The 25,224-nt window shown below is 32.2% G+C and overlaps 1 protein-coding gene across 1 annotated transcript; it reads left to right on the top strand.

The window, feature by feature from the left end:
* The first annotated feature begins 4,248 nt into the window (after positions 1 to 4,248).
* On the top strand, positions 4,249 to 19,075 carry LOC127714880 (sodium/glucose cotransporter 4-like). The gene is made up of 14 exons (XM_052220920.1): positions 4,249 to 4,528; positions 5,477 to 5,548; positions 6,268 to 6,372; positions 7,274 to 7,333; positions 7,731 to 7,835; positions 8,940 to 9,045; positions 11,543 to 11,623; positions 11,989 to 12,203; positions 12,556 to 12,691; positions 13,188 to 13,295; positions 14,514 to 14,833; positions 15,742 to 15,963; positions 17,362 to 17,485; positions 18,793 to 19,075. The coding sequence occupies exons 1-14, from the start codon at positions 4,451 to 4,453 to the stop codon at positions 19,005 to 19,007; spliced, it is 1,947 nt and encodes a 648-aa protein (XP_052076880.1). The 5' UTR covers positions 4,249 to 4,450; the 3' UTR covers positions 19,008 to 19,075.
* Positions 19,076 to 25,224: the final 6,149 nt, after the last annotated feature.

Raw genomic sequence — 25,224 nt, 5'->3', positions numbered from 1 at the left:
TATTGAAGATTGAAAATACTAAGAACTGCATTCGATAGGTTAAAATGTGGAAAGTAAGAACATAATTTTGTAGTTGTTAACTAGGAATCGTTTTTCTTTTCAATTACTTAAAGTAAGTTTTATTTTCCAGCTATCATCTATTTAACATGCCTGAAAACTCGCGTTTAGAATTATGATATTATCTAAAAACATCTCCAAGTAAACACATTAAATGTACACATGTCTTGAATATAAACACTTTTAAATGTGTTTTAGAATTAAAAGTTTTTAGGCCTGAAACACTAATTTCTAAGCTGAACATGATTCTAAACACAATCCTTAAGGTGGTATGGGAGTATAAATTAAAAATGATAGAATTTGTTCATACTTTTCCAAAACGTAGTATATATTGTGATATGTTCAAAAATATAATAAAAATGATAGGTAACCGAGCATTTTCTCAAGCTACAGGTTGTTACAAAATGACACACTTTGTATGGATTATACAGGAAAAAACATCATTATGTGATTAGAAGCTAAACTAAATGATAGAATTGTAAAATAAAATACGAGAAGATAGTTTTTAGCAAATGCTTTGAGAATATCAAAAGAAAAGATAGGGTCACCGTACGTTTTTTCCGGCTAAAATATAAAATAGCAAAATTTCATGTAGATTCCTTCAGAAAATGCACTATTTCAGAGTTACCTCCCCTTAAAATGCTATTTTAAAAACATTAAAAATCAAGCAAAAATAATCTTCGCTTGAAAAAATATTAATATTTATAAGTTAAAATCTTATAAATTTGTTCTTTTAAACGAAAATTCACATTAGTTTTCTGCATTCCTCATCAAATTTTGCTAATTTGATTGCAAATCTGGACCTTAGGTTCTCTGTTATTTACAATCCAAGATGGCAAAAGACACCCAATTCAGTATACTTACGATCAATCTTAGTGATAAGTTTTTTTGTGAAATCAATTCCAGTTCTCTGAAAACATTCAACACTTAGTTGCTAATTCCATAGAACATATTTTATTTGGAACAGACGAAATTAGTGTAGAACAAAACACAATCCTTTTCAGAAATGTACATAGTTATATACGCCATACAAAAAGATTCTTTTATGAATATTGCTGTCTCTTAAAGTGTACTCGTATCCAACTGTTACTGTATTAACATAATATATTTGTTGTATATATTTTTCATATTGTACTGAAATATATATGCAGTCATCTTGAAATTTTGTATATTGTACTTATTTGGAGAGGATTATTTTAAGTTGTTATAACTTGTATCCAATCATATTGTATATTTAGACAATAAAATATGTTTAAACTAAACTAACATTCTTGGCACTAAATACTTATTTGTACAAAACACAGATTTTTGTTAGTAGTCATTTCTTTCCTGATCAGAATATATCACCTGTTAATCGATCTTAAACTGTGATATTGTATTAAAAACTAATAAAATTATTCGTACTTTCCCAATCAATGTACATGTAAATAGTTTACATCAAATCTTTTGAAAAGAGACATAACACACAAGTGTCAATATTGACACATCTACCGATAAGTTGTCACAAATCACACATGTTGAAGCTGGGGTTAATTAACGGCCAGTTAAGAAGTCAAATCAAGCTGTGATTAACTTCCTCTCTAGATTCAGTAGCAATACAATATTATATTAGAATTTGTTTTTGTTGAACTGCACGTGTCCCCGGTAAATCCGTCAGTTAGGCCAACGGTTACATTGATGTCGATTTTTGAATATTAAAAAATGATATTAAAAACGCATTTAAAAATATCAAGGATTTGAATAGTAAGACTTACTATACAAATCCTTGAAAATATTAATATATCCGACTGAAATTTTTTTATATTAAAAATTAGATTTATTTATATCAAGAAATTACTTTTTAATATTATAAAATGTAAAATTAATATTAATAAATAGAGAATAAATGCAACAACGGATTGCCATAATTATATACGAAATTAGTGCCAGTTATAATTTATTTACTTAGTAATATTATCATTAATATACTATTCCTAGGATTCCTGTCTGTTGCAAACGTAAAAATATTAATAACTTTAAACTTGCATCATATTAATTTTGTATTAATTTCACCAAAAGCCAATTATTCAATTCTTAAACACTATCAATTCATGCAAATGACGGTTGGTGATAACTAGCTAGACGATCCATTTGGCTTGAAAATGTTGTCATTTGAATCGATGGATATGATTGGATGAAATTATTAAGCATGGTCGATTACGCATTGTGATTGGGTACATATGAATTGTTATTGAAAACAGGGCGTAAATGCATTAACGAATCCCCCGTTAATCTGTTCTTATCCAATAATGTGGTTCCCGCGTTCATTTAAAATAGATTGTCGACCTTTAATTCATTTATCATAGATAATGATAGATTGTCGACGATAATTTCGTAAATGCATTTACGACTGATAATCATAATTTACGGCGTACATCTATAATGGTCGACCGATAATCTATCATTATCCCCGATAAACTGTGATTATCTCATTTATGTGGTTCCCGCGTGCCATACATACTACCTTAACACTTTCTTCGAACTGAACATGTTACGAAATTAAACATGTTAAAAAAAAGGGGCAAACAATGTATTTAGAATTGCGTTTAGGATCTAAACACCATGTATACAGCTTACATGTAGTAAGGATACCGGAAATGCACTTTTTGAACGAAAACTAGGGTTGGTCTAAACAAGATGACTTGACTTTATTCTTCACATATAAAAAAGTATAACAAAAATATCAAACTCCAAGGCAAATTCAAAAAGGAGCAGTCCATACAAACTAACAAAATCAAACGCTACCAATTAACGGAACATGTGAAACAAATCTGCCATATGACTTTTATCTAATACAAACATGTTTTGAAGAACAATTTAGAATTTCGAAAGATATCACAACAGTTCAATTTGACGGTAAGAGGTGGGCTAAAAACTGCTACCTCATAGAACATGAAACGTATAGTTACAATAAAAACATACCGCAACTACATTAAAAAAATATCGCATCTACAATAAAATAAATAGCATTTAATTATTTATGTAGAAAAGAAAAATGTAGCAGTACAATTTTTACAAGGCAATTCACTTTTGCTATTACTTTGATATTGAGTATATTTCAAGACTTACAACAAAATTATTTTCATTTTCCTGTGTTTAAAGTAATTGCAAATGGCTGATATTTTTGTTCAAGCATATTGTTTTTCTTAAATTGTTTAACATTTCACAGCGGTATAACATGTTACTTTAATTATTCTTCCCTTAGTTTATTTATTTTGTATTTACATTGTATCATAGATCAAATTTATTTGTTCAGTGTATGTTCACTGGTGTTAATATGTCTTTTGATTGAGTTAAGCCATTTCAATTGATATGTTATAGTGTGTCTTTCTATGTTGTGATGTTACACTATTGTTTCAGATAAGGGTGAAGGTTTGGTACCATTAAAACGTTTAAACCCGCTGCAATTGTTTGCACCTGTCCTAAGTCAGGAATCTGATGTTCAGTAGTTGTCGTTTGTTGATGTGGTTCATAAGTGTTTCTCGTTTCTCGTTTTTTTTTATATAGATTAGACCGTTGGTTTTCCCGTTTGAATGGTTTTACACTAGTAATTTTTGGGGCCCTTTATAGCTTGCTGTTCGTTGTGAGCCAAGGATCCGTGTTGAAGACCGTACTTTGACCTATAATGGTTTACTTTTATAAATTTTGACTTGGATGGAGAGTTGTCTCATTGGCACTCATACCACATCTTCTTATATCTATTAATTTTCGTTTATATTTAAATGGTAGGTTAGCGATTTGTATGTCCATAGAGAAATCTTACATTGTTGCTCGTTTTACTGGTCCACTTGAATTTTTGACTTTAGAACAACATTGAAAGGCAGGAAATAATCGATTTCACACTCTCTAGATTAATGGTAATACATAGAACTCTTCTGTTTGTCGCGTAAATTAATTTTGGACTGAACGTTTTTAATATTAAACATACTTTAAAAGCAAAACACATCTTTTTCCTCATGAAGTGTCTGCATATTTACAATTTCATATTAGAAAATATCCTCATAAGAACCGGTTTTCTCGGTACTGTTTTTAGTTTTTGTACGAAACATTATTACTAATTAGTACTTGTTATTTTTTACACCTGAACACGTTTACCTGTTTATTAATATATATATTCATGCACAAGTACAAGTGTCCCTGAATATTTGAATTTTAATTCACTTGGGCTATCTATCATATATTAACTTACCAGTTAAAAAAAGTGTCTCAGTAACACGAACCGTCGTTATATTCTAAGTTTCTAAAGCGTACAGCAAATAAAGGAAGACTATTCAAAATCAAAACTGATGAATTGAAAATGACAGTTAGAAAGGTAACAACACGGTGCAAATAGGAGTTCATTGTACTTGTAAACATGGTGGAAACACTTCATACAGAGGACTACGTTACTATTGCTATATACTTTGTGGTTGTCTTGGCAGTGGGGCTGTGGGTAAGTAACTTTAACTAGGATCATGACATTCCTTAATTCTGCATAAATGTTATAGATGCAACTTAACTAAATATGTATAATTGTTATTTTAAGCCTAAATCCCAAGCGGATACTTGTCTTTTTTGGATACTTTTTATTCCTCTCACATTTGTAACTGAAAATAACATTTTGTAAACATCATGCGTCCAAATCACTGCACTGGATTTCCTTTATCAAGACCGCCCAAACTCAAACATCTGAGTGTCAGGGATGTATTAGTAATCAAATACGTGGGGAGCGATATGATAAAAAAAGGAACAAAATTTAATAGCAAATTCATCCGCGATACACATTCACCAAGCAGTGACTGTTAAATGTCTGTTCAATTCATCCATGCAGCGATGTTGTACATTAAGCTTTGATAATTCAAGTACCTACTTAGTGAAAATTTCAGATTATAAGATTATATTGATGACAGATTTGTTAACCTGTTTGTATTACTGCGTACACAATACTATACTTTTCTTAGTAATGCTATGTATAAATGTTAAAACTTCATAAATTCATATTGTTACCTTTATATGTAATGATCGTAATCCTGGATTTTACCTTTGAGCAAACAAAATAAATAATGTTGTATATATACATGTACGTGTAAAACTGAAACTTGCACAACTTGAAGCATATTTTGCGTTGTTTTCATGCATTCTTCTTTTCATTCCACACCTAAAACGAAAATACGTAACACAATCAGAACTTACAATAGATTTAGATATGAAACAGTTTGAACAATTCAATTCAGAGACAGCACTTTATACTGTAAGTCTTTAAGTTAGTTAGCTCTTTCTTTAAAATTTGGGAAGTTTATAACAGTTGTAAAAATTTATTTTTATGTATTAGGATAAAAAAGCCGTAACAGATTTCTGATATTCATAACATTGACAGAATATTATATCATACACATTTCAGTCTACATTTCGACCAAACAGAGGAAACGCAACTGGATATTTTTTGGCGGGAAAAACAATGCACTGGATACCTGTAAGTTGTGAATATTTATTGTGATCGATAGTCGTAGTTTTACAACATTTGTGTTGAATAAGTGTTATTCATTAACCTAGATCAATTTTAATGTAGGTGTTATCAGATCTTATTCATATTGGCATAAAAAATGTGAAGAAAAGTATGCAAGTGAAAACAAAATTTCTTGAAACATAAAACACTTCATATAAGCATTGGTGTGTAGTATCCCCCAATTCGATCCCATTCATCGTTGTGTTTGTGAAAGCGTCCTGATAGGGGACACCTACGGATAACTTCTGTTACTTGTAGTGTCGTCGTCCACAAGTCCGTATCAAAATTTGTTAATCTACAACTCATTGTAAACAGGATTCAACAAATAGAGAGGTTTTTACGGCTTGAATTTGCCGCTGTATGTTAAATCAATGTAAACGTATTATAAAACTGCAAACAACACCACGGAATCATAGTGTCAGTCATTTGTGGTAGTTTTGAGGTGAGATGGATTTGCAAACTGTTGATTTGTCACTTGAGTATTGTACATTTTCCTGATCGTTATTAGTAGTAACAAATCGTACACGCTTGTCTTGTGTACGTTGTGTGTCTTATTTGACGATTCCGATAATACCAGATCTTTAACGTTTATTGTTGTCCAATTTATAATATATGTACTAGGGCAGAGTTAGTTTACCAGTATACTACCTATATATATGTGTAACTATAAAGTCTGTCTCTTATAGGTCGGTGCATCAATCTATGCTAGTGATATAGGAGCTCCAATGTTTATTGGTTTAGCTGGAACAGCAGCGGCTTCAGGATTTGCCGTTATTATCTATGAATGGCATGTTAGTTTACTATATCTTGCCATATGATATATTGATATTATTTAACTTTTTTTAATTTCGTATATGTTATATTTTTAATTACTTTTGGTGTTGATTTACATATTTTGTAGACATAAATATGAAAATATAGTCCAGCTTATAGCATCAGTTGTATGGTCTTTACTATAAATTATTGGATGATAAGCGTCTTCTCGATCTTTACTTTTTCTTTTTTTTGCGTTTTTAAGTCATGAAGTTTTTTTTATTGTTTCTTAGTATGCCTTTAAAAAAACTAATAACCACTTGTTTTGCTTGCGTCTGTCCTTCCACTATCGATAAATCTGACCAACAAAAATTTAAACTAAAGTTATCAAAATAATACCGACACTGCACTTAATTGGTACAGTAAATGTTACTACTATCCTGATACTTTTGCTGGCGAACTGTTAGTCCCCGGAGGTATAACCAACCAAGTAGCCAGTACTCCGGTTTACTGGCATGAAAATTCGGATATTGTTTTGTATTGCAATTTGCTTCTAAAAACATAATACAATTTTAAATTTAGGAATGTATCTCCGTCATTGCATAGCTGTGATTCCTTGAATTGGTTTGGATTATTTTTGTTCTTTTTGGCTTTATCTGCTCTTTGACTTTTGAAAGAATTTGGTCCGAGCATCGTGAAGAGACATTATTATAATGAAGTTCGGATTGGTATTTTATTTCTTCTCTATATCTTGACCTTTTTGGGAATTTTAACAATGTAATACACTTACAATGATGTGTAAGCAAATAAAGACGAACCGAGAGTCAACGTGATATTCATTTTGCCTTGCACAGATAATTTCCATTGAACGATTTTAGTCAAGATGAATATTGTGACCCCTAAAGCATTGCTATAAGAAAATTATGAATTTCATTGCAGGCTGTGTTTTTTCTGATTGCCTTGGGATGGATATGTGTGCCTGTTTATATATCATGTGGGGTAAGACAAGAAATAAGAATTAAACTATAGACGAGAATGGGAAACGTATTGCAACACCCCCTATTTTCAACATTATGTATTGGTTCCTTACTCATCAAAATGAAGAAATATTTTAACCCAATTTGTAAAAACAAACAGAATGATACATATAAACTGAAGATACGCAGAAGATAAAGAAAAATCAAGAGGAGCAAAACGAAGAAAATAAAGTTCAGACGAAATGAGTGGAAACATGTGGAAAGAATATATTTGGACTTTATATGAGAAATGTTTTATATGAATGCATTTATTAAAGACTCAAAACGACTTATAGATTGACTCACTGTTAAGACACCAGTCACTGTTCGTCCTAGCTATTATGAAGACTCATATAACCCTCAAATATCTTTCGTTTCAGGCTTTTACTATGCCAGAGTATCTCAGAAAGAGATTTGGCGGGAAAAGAATTCGAATGTACTCCTCATTCTATGCACTCATTGGATATGTCCTATTTAATATAACGGTAATTTAAGGCATTTATACTTTGTTGTAGTGTTCATAAGTGAAATTATGTAATTTGATGATAAAAAAAAAACATATTAAAAAAGCTATTATATTTTTCTATGAAAATTTATGTTTTAAGCGTGCTAGTACTGACTGAATATATATTTTCTACAAGGTAGGTTAATGCATTAGTGCTTGACGCCCAGTGGCAAATATTACTTACATTTTTTTACTTTTTACATATTCAGGAAGATAACACAATAATGTAAATTAATTATATCCTCCTTTATACCAGATCAGCATGCTTAGTCATTGAACGTGCTAGGCAAAAGTAACAGCCTTCCCAGTGAAACGCACTATTCTAACTTCGATCCGCAGAGCCAAGGAGGGTAGAGTAGATAGCATAAAAGCTATTCTTCCTAAATGCTACTTGGTAATGAAAGAGGTATAAAATACTAGTTATTAGTCATTTATTTGACCCGACCAAGGACGAAACCACGACTTATTAAAATCAAGACGAGACCTTCGAAGCGGATCATTCTTTGGCAACTTGAAAATGATTTGAATACGTCACAAGGTTGTTTATCCTAATTTTCAGATAAGATTGCCTAGCCTCATAAGGCCTTGTACTATAACTGTCACTTTGATCGTATCTTTGTGAACAGTCAGAAATTGAAATTATAAATCCTGTTCTGTTATACAGTCAATTTTCGAATAGTATAGTCCCCACTTAAGTTGATATAATATTTTGTTCTGGCACTTCATTCGAAATACATATCGATTTTGTTTTCAATGTGTTTCGTACAGTAGATGTTTGATAATCTGTGGTTAACCCTCAATACTTATTTGACTACAAGCGAAATGCCTTAACACCACTGAATTTAGATATAACATTTATTTAAAAAATGGCTTTAAATGTAAATAAGACTTGACCCTTGTTTTTCTGGTATTTCCGGGTGCGTTTTTATCACAATAGCCTTTCAAAAATAAAAACATCAATTCAACTATGAAATATGTACACTTATAAAACAGTTTTAACATAAATCATTCGGGGTATAATCCGTTCTGGTGCACTATTTCTAATAATAATTTAATATATATTGTATTTTTTGGTACTTTTTAGATCGAAATTTATTCTGGTGCAATTTTTCTCCAACACATACTTGATTGGAATATGTATTTGAGTGTTGTGGTGATCCTAGCTGTAACAGCTGTTTATACTGTAGTAGGTAAGATACATACAATTAAAAAATAGGGAGAAAAAAGTAAGGGGCAATCAAAACCATAAGACAAAAATATACAGACAACGACATGGCCAAGAAGAAGAAGAAAGACACACAAAAAACAACAAAACAATCAACTGTCAACATAACACTACACTAACACTTGAGATGGAGCTACACGAACCCAATCGATAACCGAAAACCGTTGATGAACCCAGTAAGGAGCTATCATATACCCTGTAAGATAATTTTTAAAATGCTACACATCAATATACCCTTTTAGATTATTATTAAAATGCCACTTTACAATTTATGGCTCCTAACTTTGGACATTTACGTAAACATGCTTGTGAGCGCCCAAACCTCCTCTAATCTGGGATAATAATGTAACATTACAACATAAGAACAAACTGGCTTGACTCGCCAGATCTACACGAAGCACATCAAAAAACTAACATACAGACAAAAGACACAAAATACCGATCAAAGAGTACCATTCCTATTGCAAAGCTTGAGATAAATCATCGAATTCTGACGTACACCAAGACCAATTATATCCCAGATAAGTATACTAAATCTATGATTTATCTCAGGCTTTTAATCAGGAATGGCAAAGACGACAACAACAACAACAAAAATGTTTGAAAAAAACGTTTGAACCAAGATGAATAAGAAGACGTACAAAATCGGTGATTCGTGTAAATATGTGCGTTTTTGAAACCGCTGTCACATTTTCTCTTTTTTTTCACAAACAAAAAGAATTGTGCTATTGAACTTTTCTACTTGTTATCATCCAAAGTAAACCCTTTTTCATTTTTTGGACCCAAGACTTCCCTTGTTTAAGTAATAGTTATACACCGAGGGATAGGTGTGTCTGGATAAGAAACCCCGCCGGCTGTTTTTTATCCAGACACGCCGTATCCCGAGGTGTATAACTAACTTACACCCAATGCTAAACCCTATATTTGTTAACATTGATTATTAAATGAAAAAGAACGGATAGCATATTTATTGACAAAATAAAACCATGATTTATAAGAAAACATTTTTTTTTATATGAAACCCCACTAGTAACCTTACTTTGGCTATGTTCGTTCAAACTTTGACAAGTGAGTAGATTTTACAAATGTCAAAGTTGCTGTTTTGCATATTCCCGTTAAATCCTGGTTCTAATATGGATCAGCAGTTCAAGGTTGACCGTTTCGTGCATTCTTATTACAAAAAAAAATACATCATGCTCCTTGTATGCAGTTGTCAATATGGACGGGTATAAGACGGACGACATTTTGAGTCAAGCGTTGGATTTGGTAGAAGAGACTTAAGATAAAGGCAATATTATAACCCAAAGTACTTACCTGTATCAGTTTAATGAAGGTAATCAAAAATGAATTTTTTATGTTACGGCTTTATAAAAAAGAGCCCCGCCCCCCCCCCCCCCACCCCCCACCGCCCCCCACCCACCACTCTTCTCGAGAATAAACAGACATTCATGAGGGATAGGTGTGTCTGGATTAGAAACCCGACGACTGGACACGCTCAATATACAAAAATACATATTGAATATTTAGGAATTCCCTTTTTTGGGGCAATCCAGGTGGGGGATCCGGGAGTAAGAATCATCGATTTTTTTTAAAGATCAATGCTTTAGAATAGAGACATATGACTGGGATCAACAATTTTACCTTCAAAAAGTATTTAGGGAGCAACCATTTTAACTTCAAGGGGGGGGGGGGGTTATGGTTTTTTGAAGAAAAAAATTCTTGCAAATTGCGAACAATTTTATTTAGTTTTTCAACGCTGTCAATAAAATTATTTTTCCCTTAAAGGATTTTTTTTTATTCAAAATAGATGCTTAATATTTTTTTCGCAATTGGAATTTCCTAAAATGTGTTTTTTTAATATCTTGAAACAACTTGTAGTGAACACTATTGGTAATTTCTTATGTTCGTGCTATTTAAAAATAATCAATTTCTAATGTAATGAATAACAATGGACTGTGTTTTCAGGATGTAGAAGCAGGGGTTTCCAGAAACCACGCTCGTCACACCCTGTGGTCAAAATCCATTTTTATTCGTAACAATAGATCTATTCACTTTACTCTTGTTTCAGAAACAGAAACTATGAAGTATAACAATAGAAGTGGGGTGTAACAAACATTGTACTGAATTCGTTATGTTCCTTCACAATATATTTTTTATTGTTTTGCCTGTGATCTTTTCAATATAAACTGAACTGTGTATATACTCTTGGAGTCACAAATGAAATTAAATTTTACAATATTTTGGTTTGTGAGAAAAATTAGTATGGTGCGATACTTCTTCCATGTATCCCTGACTTTCAAATAATTGGAGTTTAGCTTTCCTGATGAAGGTAGAGCCAGAAAAGTGATTCAGACGCATAAAATTTAAAAGGTGTTATTTTCATTTTTTTATACAAAACAATTGTTAAAAAATATGAATGAATAAGATCTGCAATGAGACAATCGAACATTTTTTGTTTGTAGGAGGACTGGCATCTGTCATATATACAGACACTTTACAGTGCGTTATATTGGTTGCGAGTGCAACGGTTCTCTTTATTTTGAGTGAGTAATGGTCAGTGATTGCAAAAAAGGTTGTTTTGTCTCATAATTTATTTTCTGTTAATTGGTCATTTGAAAAGTAAACTTTTAATTTTATTCTAATCACAATAAAATATCTATGAGACAGTACTTGACAGAAGACCACAATTTGTTTTCATAAATTATGATAACATCACTTTTTGTTCAGTTGAACTAAACGGTGTATGACAGTCTAGAAAAGCAAAATGCAACATGAAACCAAAAATACTAGTATTGTCAATAAAGTTCTTTTCAACTTATTTAATCAAGTCCCATTGATCGAAACAATTCATGTTAACATTTAAAATTGTATATGTTTAAATTGTAGTTATGTTTTTGTTTCTATTAAGGTATGATAGAGGTAGGGGGTTGGAATGCTATGATGGAGAAGTACATGAACAGTGCTGCTAACTACACATTACTTAATCAGTCATTTTACTCTTGTGGTATGCCAAGGGAAGACGCTTTGCACATCTTTAGAAGCCCAAAGACGGGCGATATACCGTGGACAGGTGCTCTGACAGGATTATCGTTCCTGGGATTCTATGTTTGGTGCCAGGACCAAGTATTTCTTCTTTGATAGACACTATTTAGGAAAGATATCTTAAATAAATTGGAATGGAGACACGAATAATGTTTTATTATTTGTTTAAATTAAGCCAACTATTTTTATAGACAAATTAATCTCTAGACTTTAGAATATGCCCGTAAAAATTCATTCACTTTATCAGAAATCTATCATTTTCATTCTTTCTTTTATTGATGATTCATTTGTTTATTACTTTGAAAGCAGAGAATATGAAATTACTTTGTAAACAGTTGAACCAATAATGTACACAAGAAAATCCTCTTTCACTTATTAATACTTAAAATTGCCTCCAACGAATGTTTTGTGATGCCTACATTGTCTGTTATAGTTGATAGTACAAAGGACATTATCGGCAAAGAATATGGTTCATGCTAAAGCTGGGTCATTGTTTGGTGCTTTACTGAAGATAACAGGACTTCTTTTGTTTGTTGTTCCCGGAATGATAAGCAGAATATTATATCCAGGTAGGGATTTTATATAAAATGTTCTGTAGCATTTTTTTATTATTCTTATCTTATACTCCAGATTCCACAGATGTAAATAATAACTCTTAGATAATAACCGAGTGACTTTACTCTGAATATGTATTCTTGTTGTTGGGTTTTCAAACAATTTAACATGTTAGTACCTTAAGAAAAAAATAGACCTTTTTTTTTCTTATTCGAGTACTGAATAAAGTCTGATTGCATTCCATTGCCATACTCAATTTAAAATGATTTTAGATATTGTTCAGAAATTACGTTTTGATAACGTGAAACAACTGTTTATTGCAACCCTATATTGTTTCCTACACTATTGATATATAAGCAGTCAATTTGATTAGATCAAATATATGTAGAGGATAAGAGAACGAAGCGGTTTGTTAAGCACGCATAGATGATGATATTATTGTCCTGTTACCAAATGAACAATGTGTATTTTTCAGTTTTTATTAACCGTTTATGTTCGTGTTCTCTACAGATGAAATAGCCTGTGCAGATCCCAAAAAATGTGAAGAGTTCTGTAACAATGCAGCAGGATGTAGTAACTTCGCTTATTCATTACTGGTACTGCGACTTTTGCCGAGAGGTAATTATATATAAGTGACTAGGATGAATTCCATGTTGTTTAAAATGGTACAAATCATAAATTTATTGTTCTGTGTTTTATGGTATTATACTTTTGCCTAGAACTAAGTTATTTCAAACAAGACGTTAGCTTTTGAGGTGAATGTCGACATTTTTGTGCTTTGTATAGAATATTACCATAAAAGATTGGATGTGAAATACCTGAACGTATAAGATGTCTGCATATTGATTTATATTTACGAATGATGTCCTTGTACCGATGATGAAATTTAGTAAATGTTTTGACTAGTTTGTGATATCGAAAACCCTGGTGTAATAATTTTTCAGTAATACAGAGATTTCTTTCGTTAAAATCAAATACGTTGTTACATATACACGAGCGAATCGAACAAGTTGAGATATATAAACAACATAAGATGGTGACAAGGGAACGTCACCATCTAAAAATGGATAAATAACAATAGGAAATGAAAAATCATCTCTTTTATCAAATACTTTGGTATTAAGCTTCCCGTTTACGATATAGATACATGTATCAATATTTCATTCATCTCTAGCTCTTCTGAAACACTACACAAAGAACCAGTTAAATTGTGAAATGGGCGAACTCGACCATTCTGAATAAGTCTGAAATATACTTAATACTCCTCGACACCTATCTTAACCATACTTACTGATTTGTACTCATCTTGACCATACCAAAAAGTCTGAATTCGTACTCGGCCAGGATGAAACAGTTTTAACTCATTGTCATTCTAAATAAAAGAAATAAGAGATATAGATTAGGATTTGGTCGAGGATTGTTGAGACTTGGTTGAGTATGGTTCAGACTTAGTTGATTATGGTTCAGACTTGGTCGGGGATGGTTCATACTTGGTTCAGTATGGTTCAGACTTGAGTCGAGTATGATTCAGATTCTTTAGCATGGTTAAGAAATGGTCAAGTAAAGGTCAATTACAAGCTTGGTTTAATATGGTTAAGACTACAGTCGAATAATATCTAATAAAATTCAGACAAATTCATAATGGTCGAGTCAAAACCAGTACAGCCGATTACAAAAAATGCCTATTTCAGACTTGTAAAAATGTCAGTAAGATGTGAAACAAAGGTAACGGATTTTTAGATACAAAAGATTTAATGATTGTTACTCTGTTAGCAGCCTTGATGGTGCCTTTTAGATTTCTGTATATTGATATTGATTTGCTTGATATTATTTTAGGTTTAAAAGGATTGATGTTGGCCGCCCTGATAGCAGCTCTCATGAGCTCACTTACATCCATTTTAAACAGCGCAAGCGCAATTATGACTATGGACATATGGCGCCAGTTCCGGAAACAAGCTTCTCAGGCTGAACTCATGATTGTTGGCAGGGCAACAGTTCTGATACTAGTTGGCATTAGTATAATCTGGTTACCTATTTTAGAAGCTGTAGAGGGAGGAATGTTCTGGTTTTACATGCAGGCTATCCGGGCATATTTGATACCACCCATGTGCGTTTTATTTCTTCTTGCATTTTTCTGGAAACGATTAACGGAACAGGCAAGTATGATACATGTTTTGTATTCAAATGGAAAGTAAACAGGTACTGAGGTGTTATCAACAATCTGTAACAAGTGGCATTGAAGATTTTTATATATTTATTCAAACTTCAGCTTTTGAAAAAAGTTAATTGTGAAAAGCACCTCAAAGAGAGTAAATTGCTCTGTGTTTGCATCCGTCGGGTGATGACATTATGTTGAAGTGGACCTTTCGCAATATATAAACCGTGTATAATACCATGTATCTAAATATATTTCACACCAACCAAAACGACATAGTTTATAAATGACGAAAAAACAAATCAATAAATCATTCATCATCATCATCGTTGTCGTCGTCGTCATCATCATCATCATCATCATCATCATCATCATCATCATCATCATCATCATCATCATCATCATCATCATCATCATCATCATCATCATCATCATCATCATCATCGTTGTCATCATCATCATCATCATCATCATCATCATCATCATCATCATCATCATCATCATCATCATCATCATCATCATCATCATCATCATCATCATCATCATCATCATCATCATCATCATCAACATCATCGTCATCATCGTCATCATCATCATCGTCATCATCATCATCATCATCATCGTCATCATCATCATCATCGTCATCATCGTCATCATCATCATCGTCATCATCATCATCATCATCATCATCATCATCATCGTCATCATCGTCATCATCGTCATCATCATCGTCGTCGTCGTTATCCTCATCATCATCATCATCATCATCATCATCATCATCATCATCATCATCATCATCATCACTATCGTTATGATAGTCATCATCGACATCGTCATCGTTATCGTCTTCGCCGTCGTCGTTATCATCATCATCATTATCATGTAACCTCTGAACTCTATGTTATCCAGGGAGCATTTTGGGGTTTGATGTTAAGTTTAATAGTTGGCATCGTGAGAATGGCGTTAGACTTCACCTATGTAGCGCCGGTGTGTGGTAGTGCAGAACCAGATAATAGACCAGCTATCGTCAAGGATGTAGACTTTCTGCATTTTGCCGCCATCTTGGCCATATTTAGTTTTATTGCTATGTTTGTAATCAGCATACTCACAAAACCAAGACCTGAGAGAAAAGTATGTAGTTGTATATGATTTTATATAAAGTATGATCTTATTTTACCTTTTTCAAGGAAACAAGTAATAAACAAGAAAATAATATTAAATTAATTAATACTGATAGCCATTATGCTGATCAAAAGGATTCACCGTTTGACACCTTTTGTGTCTATTTTAACAGTAGTCTTTGCACCTCATTTTTTATGATGAATTAAGAACACAGTTTAGTTTAATACTGTTAAAATAAAAACAGTATTTCCAATAAAGATAAAATCAGCAAATACATTAGAGATAAATGGATATCAAAGTAAGAAGATACCGAGGAGAGAAGCCAATCCTAAGCCAAAAACCAACAACTATATTGTCAAAAGACGAACACATGAAAAACAAAACCAACAACTATATTGTCTAAAGACGAACACATGAAAAACAAAACCAACAACTATTTTGTCTAAAGACGAACACATGAAAAACAAAACCAACAACTATATTGTCTAAAGACGAACACATGAAAAACAAAACCAACCACTATATTGTCTAAAGACGAACACATGAAAAACAAAACCAACAACTATATTGTCTAAAGACGAACACATGAAAAACAATCAACAAAATACTACCCGAAAACTAAAGATGCAATACGAGAAAAATAACAACAAAAAAATAACAAACAGCCGACAAAACAACAAAACAACAAAAGAAAATTAAATATTGAGTATAATACGAACCAACAAAATCTGGGTGCGAACTCAGGTGCTTAAGAAGGTTAAGCAGTTCCGGCACAATTAGTTACACCTGATCAGTTGCTCTTGTTATGATACTCTATGACAGTTATAAACGATGGAAAGAGTACGTGAATGGAACATATCTTTGATGAGTTGCTAATGAATCCAATTTCAATAGCCATACTGAGGCTCCCGCTTGTCAATCGGATGATGGCCTAAAGTAAGCAGCTTGTCCATCCGTCATGCGCTCTCTCCCTTTTGAACGCAACTCTCCTCTTAGACCTTATTGAAGAAAACTTTTATACTTAGTAGGATTTTTTGCTAAAATGTGTTGTTGACAATATATCGTACTGTCATTTTGATAAGAACATTCATACATAAGGTAAGGTCTTTGACTTTTTTTTGTGGCGGAGGGGATATCGTTCAACAATGAGCCTTGTGAACGCAAATTTTCTGATATCATTTGTCAGAAAAGTCTTATTAATCGACGGATTTTGTTTGCCATCATGTGTAGTTCCTTATTGTTCTTTGATTTTGATTAGATGTTTTGATAATGTTAAGACTTTAATCACAATATACTCATTTGCATGATGCGGGCCCTCAGTAATGACTCCATCACATTCCTCTATTATGAAATATTTTTTTTCGTTGTGTGTAATACATATACAAAATGTACAATGGGATGTTTTAGTTAAGACGTGTTACCTTTTGGACAAAAAATGACAAAGAAGAACCAGAACTATCGTCAGAAGACGATGAAGAAGACGAGAGAGAAAAAGAAAGGAAGAATAGAGAAAACGACGACGGTACCGAAAGTATGTTCATATTTTAATAGACTTATTGATTATTTTTTATCAAATTTGTAGTTTAGGAAAATGGTATGAACATCATATAGCAATATTACTTTTGAATGCACAACAATGATACATTGATAATACAAATAACATTTACACTCAAAAGGTTATAGTAACGGTTAATAGTTTTCTTGTGAAAAACCACGATTTAGGGAATAACAACAACTGACAAAACAAAGTGAATTTTTAAATATTGAGTCTAAACAGTCAGATTTTTTTTAACTAACAATACAGATTCATTCCGACAGTGAAGATAAAAGTGACTATACTGCCAGCCTTTCGATATAAAAGTCATTGATTGAATATCGAATGTTAACATCTCCTACCAAGAGGTTTAATGGAACCTCTTAAGTGGATGTGTTATGTCGTGTTTTATCTTTTAATTAATTTAATAGTTTTTGTTTTGTTTTAGTTATTTATAGAAGTTGGAATTGACGGCAGATCATTGACAGTTTCTGTTTTATTAACGGAAAGCAAATTGATGTTCCGTAAACACGTGATTTATACCATGGAATTCTATACTATATATGTATACACTGTATTTAAAAGAATGTAGATGTTAATATTACTTATACTAATTGATAACTTTTTACTGAGCTTTTTCCCTGGAAATTCAGTAACTAATAACAGGAATACTTGGACTAACGCTGTAATCCAAGTAAATTGTTAAAACAGCAGATGTGCAATAAAAGTTATTTACTTTAAAAAAAAAAAAAATAATAATAACATACAGTTATTAGCCTCAGGGCGATGCAGATCTTGACATATTGAATGCATGGACAATTGTCTATTGTCCACTAAATGTTACTTTAAAGATTGAATGATTGATTGATTGGTGTTTATCGCCCCCATTCAACACTATTGGCTATTACGTGGCGGTCAGTTTGTATTGGTGGACGAAGCGTGAGTGCCGGGTGAGAACCACCAACCTTTGGCAGGATTATTGACAACCTAGTCAATTAAGATTGGAGTCGAGTGTACCTGCCACGTGCGCGATTCAAACTCACAACATCAGTGTTGATAGGCTAGTGGTACAGAATACTTAGATCTCTCGGCAACCGAGGCCTTTTATACTTTAAAGATGTATTTTGGTTATTTATGTTGTGGGATGTCGGTTTAATAGAGATTGACTTAACATCACCTTTTATTCGTTTTTATCGAAAAGTCATTAACAATTAAAATTTATCAAAAATCAACAGATGTATTCAATATACCGGTACACATATGATAAAACAAGAATATATCATGGCACCATTTTATTTCCACAGATGATGGTATGAGAAAGAGACTTAGAAAAGCCTGCAAAGACTGGGTTTGTGGAACAGTGGAAGATTCTAAAAAATACCTGACTCATGAAGAACAGCTACAATTGCGTCAAAAAATGACGTCACTAGAGGAGAAGCCACTTTATCGAAAATTATTAAACATTGCTGCAATATTAGTTGCGATATTTACTACATTTCTAATTGGCTTTTTCTATTAGTGTTTTTATTTATTAAAAGTGATATAGTTAGTGCACAATATAGATAATTATCTCTGGAAATAAAAATATCCGACCTGTATTTGTGTATATGTTTTATATTTTGCTTTTCGAAAGAGTTAGTCTCTATCCATTCATTTAAACTGTTTAACATTCTTTAGAATAATTTTAAAGAATTGATATGTTCATAATTATAAATTAACTGTTAACAAAACTTTGAATTTTTGAAAAACTAAGGCTTTTCTACCTCAGGAATAGATTATCTTAGCTGTATTTGGCAAAACTTTTAGGAAGTTTTGGTCCTCAATGCTCTTCAACTTTGTACTTAATTTGGCCTTTTAAATATTTTTTGATTCGAGCGTCACTGATGAGTCTTTTGTAGACGAAACGCACGTCTGGCGTAAATATAAAATTTCAATCCTGGTATCTATGATGAGTTTATTTACAACCACTGGGTCGATGCCACTGCTGGTGGAGATTTATTTCCCCGAGGGTATCACCAGCCCAGTAGTCAGCACTTCTGTGTTGACTTGAGATATCATTGATATGTTCATAATTATAAATTAACTGTTAACAAAACTTTGATTTTTTGAAATACTAAGGCTTTTCTACCTCAGGAATAGATTACCTTAGCTGTATTTGGCAAAACTTTTAGGAATTTTTGGTCCTCAATGCTCTTCAACTTTGTACTTTATTTGGCCGTTTTAATATTTTTTGATTCGAGCGTCACTGATGAGTCTTTTGTAGACGAAACGCGCGTCTGGAGTAAATATAAATTTCAATCCTGGTATCTATGATGAGTTTATTTACAACCACTGGGTCGATGCCACTGCTGGTGGAGATTTATTTCCCCGAGAGTATCACCAGCCCAGTAGTCAGCACTTCTGTGTTGACTTGAGTTATCATTGATATGTTCATAATTATAAATTAACTGTTAACAAAACTTTGAATTTTTGAAATACTAAGGCTTTTCTACCTCAGGAATAGATTACCTAAGCTGTATTTGGCAAAACTTTTAGGAATTTTTGGTCCTCAATGCTCTTCAACTTTGTACTTTATTTGGCCTTTTTAATATTTTTTGATTCGAGCGTCACTGATGAGTCTTTTGTAGACGAAACGCGCGTCTGGAGTAAATATAAAATTTCAATCCTGGTATCTATGATGAGTTTATTTGCAACCACTGGGTCGATGCCACTGCTGGTGGAGATTTATTTCCCCGAGAGTATCACCAGCCCAGTAGTCAGCACTTCTGTGTTGACTTGAGTTATCATTGATATGTTCATAATTATAAGTTAACTGTTAACAAAACTTTGAATTTTTGAAAAACTAAGGCTTTTCTACCTCAGGAATAGATTACCTTAGCTGTATTTGGCAAAACTTTTAGGAATTTGTGGTCTTCAATGCTCTTCAACTTTGTACTTTATTTGGCCGTTTTAATATTTTTTGATTCGAGCGTCACTGATGAGTCTTTTGTAGACGAAACGCGCGTCTGGCGTAAATATAAAATTTCAATCCTGGTATCTATGATGAGTTTATTTACAACCACTGGGTCGATGCCACTGCTGGTGAAGATTTATTTCCCCGAGGGTATCACCAGCCCAGTAGTCAGCACTTCTGTGTTGACTTGAGTTATCATTGATATGTTCATAATTATAAATTAACTGTTAACAAAACTTAGAATTTTTGAAATACTAAGGCTTTTCTACCTCAGGAATAGATTACCTTAGCTGTATTTGGCAAAACTTTTAGGAATTTTTGGTCCTCAATGCTCTTCAACTTTGTACTTTATTTGGCCTTTTAAATATTTTTTGATTCGAGCGTCACTGATGAGTCTTTTGTAGACGAAACGCGCGTCTGGCGTAAAAAAAAAATATCAATCCTGGTATCTATGATGAGTTTATTTACAACCACTGGGTCGATGCCACTGCTGGTGGAGATTTATTTCCCCGAGGGTATCACCAGCCCAGTAGTCAGCACTTCTGTGTTGACTTGAGTTATCATTGATATGTTCATAATTAATAATTTTACTGTTAACAAAACTTTGAATTTTTGAAATACTAAGGCTTTTCTACCTCAGGAATAGATTACCTAAGCTGTATTTGGCAAAACTTTTAGGAATTTTTGGTCCTCAATGCTCTTCAACTTTGTACATTATTTGGCCTTTTTAATATTTTTTGATTCGAACGTCACTGATGAGTCTTTTGTAGACGAAACGCGCGTCTGGCGTAAATATAAAATTTCAATCCTGGTATCTATGATGAGTTTATTTAACATGAAATCAAAGTTAATGTTATTATTTTAGTTATAGGTTTATAAAGATTTGTCATGATTATCAAAATAAACAGAATAATATCATATAAGTGAGAGGTTTATCTAGCTATAAAACAAGGTTTAATCCAACATTGTGTACATAAGGAAATGCCTGTACCAAGACAGGAATATTACAGTTGTTTTCTATTCGTTTGATGTGTTTGCGCTTTTTATTTTGCAATTTGATAAGGGACTTTCCGTTTTTAATTTTCCTTTGAGTTTGGTATTTTTGTTATTTTACTTTTTACCTCACTAAAAACTTTCAAATAAAATCTACAGTATATCAGAATGTCAAACGTATGGTTTGCACAATAAATAGATACCTTCATTATATAGAAATTGCCAATGTGTCAAGCTGTATTAGAGAATATTAAGCCTCGATACCTACAAGATGAAACCGATAAATATTTTTGTTTGTAAAGAGAACAACTGCAAAAACTCAAATTCATATCAAGTAAAACGTCTTCATGAAGTACACAATATTAGCCATGTAATTTATGGTATATAGTTTGGTGTTCATCGGATCAAATACTCATACAATAGCCAGTCATACTACAATACTTTCATTGGCTTAACCAAAGTTTATTTTTTAAAAAAAAGAAACGATATCTAGCTTGCCGTAAACAAAAACTCTAGACGTCAACTGATTGTAAGTTTGTCTTTTATATGTGTATGTTAATATTTAATTATAATGCTGTTACTCTTATAGACATCATATTTTTTCAGCGCATCGGTATTAAGTTACGACCTTATTTCACAACAGTCAAGGAGACTAGTTCCATTTTATTTGGATATGGATAATTTGTTAATGTTGAATACCATAGGAATCTCTTGTTTACGACAAATGACTTGTCGATCTTTGGATCCGAATAACCAATTGAGTCATAGCAGTATATTTTTTATAATCTTACGTGTTCATGATCAGTTCAATATTCTTCATAAGGAATAGATTGACTCATATCCTACATCTCCTTTTATTCTTAGGGTGAAATAATAATAAAATTGAGAATGGAAATGGGGAATATGTCAAAGAGACAATAATCCGACCAAAGGGCAGAAAACAGCCGAAGGCCACCAATGGGTCTTCAATGCAGCGAGAAAATCCCGCACCCGGAGGCGGTCCCCAGCCGGCCCCAAAACAAAATCGTGTGCTAGTTCAGTGAAAATGGACGTCACACTAAACTCCAAAACATATAAATGAACTAAAATTAAAAAAACATACTAGACTAACAAAGGCACGAGGCTCCTGGCTTGGGACAGGCGCAAAAATGCGGCGGGGTTAAACATGTTTTGTGGGATCTCAACCCTCCCCCTAAACCTTTAGCCAATGTAGAATAAAGAAACACATAGCAATACGCACAGTAAACCCATATTTAATTCCGAATTAAACCAGTTAAGGTAGCACAATACAAAGATTTGTTCACCCCCAATCAGACAACTTTAAACTGATGTAATTTCGTTCATCCAGCTTTAAATTTTATAAATGAGGTACCAAAAGAAAGAAGAAAGATTAATCTTTCAAATGGTGATAATTTCATTATGACATAATAATTACATAATTAATTATTATGTAATTAGTTGCTATATTGTGATGTCCACACTTGAATGAAATTAGCTTCTTTGTTATTCATAGCATCCCAAAATATTTTATAGATTCTTGTATAACACAGTTTGACCTCCAAAAGGAAGTCTCAGATTTTTCCTATTGTATTTCATTCTCTCACAAACCTTCAATGAAGTTTGCAACCTCAATTCATAAGAGATCACTAAATTTAATTGGGTATAAAATTTGTTCTATAGATGTTTTTGGAAATCTGAGACACCCTTTTGAAGATAACTGGTCAAGGAACAACATGTGTGAAAATCAAGCATATAGGGGCACCCATCTAGGAGCTAAATTCATTTAAAACTACATTTTCATTACAAAAATGAATGTGTCACAATTGAATAAATGAGGATGTTCCTACTTGTACCCCATTAACTTCAATATAATTTACACATGTACCATGGGGATACTTCAGGATTGGCCTTTAATCATAAATCAATTAGGTTTTGACAAGTAAGAAAGCATAATTTTCCATTTCAGCAATTCTAAATATATGAAGAAAATGCACACCCTATGCATCAGAAATCAGATCTGGCATGAGATGTTATATCATTATTGACCTTGCTGGAAGTCAATTGCTACTGATATGGTCAAAACTCCTCCCACTAAGATAAACCTTTACTATTAATGATCTCAGAAGTTTAATTACGCATTGCATTTACTTTTTTCAATATGGATTTTATTCATTTAGTACATAAAATAATATATTTAGTTTTTTTCATTGTTACAAAAAGTAAGTTTTGCGTGTGGACACAAAATTGTCAGTTGGTCAGTCTAGAGGATGCTATGGGGGATTTCTAGAATTATAATTGTATACACTGACAAAATGGTCAGAATGGTGTTTTACACAAAGTAGATATTTTTCATTTTTACAGTTTTAAAATGAAATATTTAATTTGTATTTTCTTTTAAAAAGGATTCATATCTAAACATTCTCTTTACGAAATTTTAGTATACACATCAGAAACATTAATTGTTGTACAATTACATTTGTTTAATATCTGTATATTTATATTTTGATTGCCTCTATATCTCCAAATTATTGTTTTGTTTTTTTCTCCTGACAGCTCCAATACAGAAATGTATTTTTATTTGGAATTCATTATCTTCATTTTTCCATAAATCCCTAATCCACCTCTTTTTCATAACTGTAATTTGTATTGCTGGTCAGTGGTCATAAAGCTATCAAATGATTCTATTGATTAACCACAAAGTACTGCCCACATGTTCTTATCTTGTATCAGTCAGACACGTCTATTTGTTTATAAAATTAATTATCATCAAATCTCATTAACAGTGCAAGATATTTAAATAAATTTTTCTTCTGTGGTTTTGGAATATAAGAAGTAACAAAAACAGCTGAAAATGAAATTTTGATAAAATTTAGTTGCTTTTGTATTGTGCTACCTTAATAGAACAATTTCATTTAAGTTTTTAAGGTAATCATTTTGATCATCGAATATTGTCTTTTACTTAACTGTAACAGAACTTAGATGATAGATATACATGGCATTATGTGTCTAGACCTATAATTCCTTATCACAATTTACAAAGAAATGTCCTACTTAAAACGATCCAAATATGGTGGACATGTTAGCAATGGAAGACTATGTCACCATTGCCGTGTATTTTGGAGTTGTCTTGGCAGTTGGACTTTGGGTAAATAAACATAAGCCATAATGTTTCATGATAATTATGTTATTTGTTTTTTGTTAACGTCATCTTTGCACTAACATTTTAAATACACGAACAATACTTAGTTAAGCAATTGTCTAATAAAAATTTTATTTCCACCGTTCAAAATGCCTGAATGTAGTATGCCACTGAAAAGAGATATTCGAAATTGCAATCGTATTTTTTTTTACTTCATCTTTATAGAATACGTGAAGAAATGTTCGAAAGAAAATGTTACATACTTGTATATACTAAAAATTGTGGACTAAAACTGAAAGAAAAAAATTATAATTTTAAAGAAACAAAGAACAACAAAGATTCAAACTCCTTAAGACAAAGTTGACCTTAGATGCATTTGACTATTATTTTTATTAAGTCCCTTTGGTTATATAGCTCCTCGTTTATCCAAGTACCTAAACATCATTGGTTTCCAAATTTGGGGTTTGAAGAGTTCCTGGTGAAGGTAAATCCAAAAAAGTGTTTCGGACACACCAAATTTATAAAGCGTTATTTTCATAATATATGTAGGACTCAAATCTATGGTGGGTTCCAGATCTATGGCAGATTCTTAATCTATGGTAAATATGACGTCATTCTATCCCCAATCCATATCAGATTTTTTAGAATCCT

The sequence above is a fragment of the Mytilus californianus genome, unplaced genomic scaffold (genome assembly GCF_021869535.1).
Source record: "Mytilus californianus isolate M0D057914Y unplaced genomic scaffold, xbMytCali1.0.p SCAF_9, whole genome shotgun sequence".
NCBI classification, from domain to species: domain Eukaryota; kingdom Metazoa; phylum Mollusca; class Bivalvia; order Mytilida; family Mytilidae; genus Mytilus; species Mytilus californianus.
Note: the sequence above shows the minus strand (reverse complement) of the source record. Positions and strands in the feature narration are given on the sequence as shown.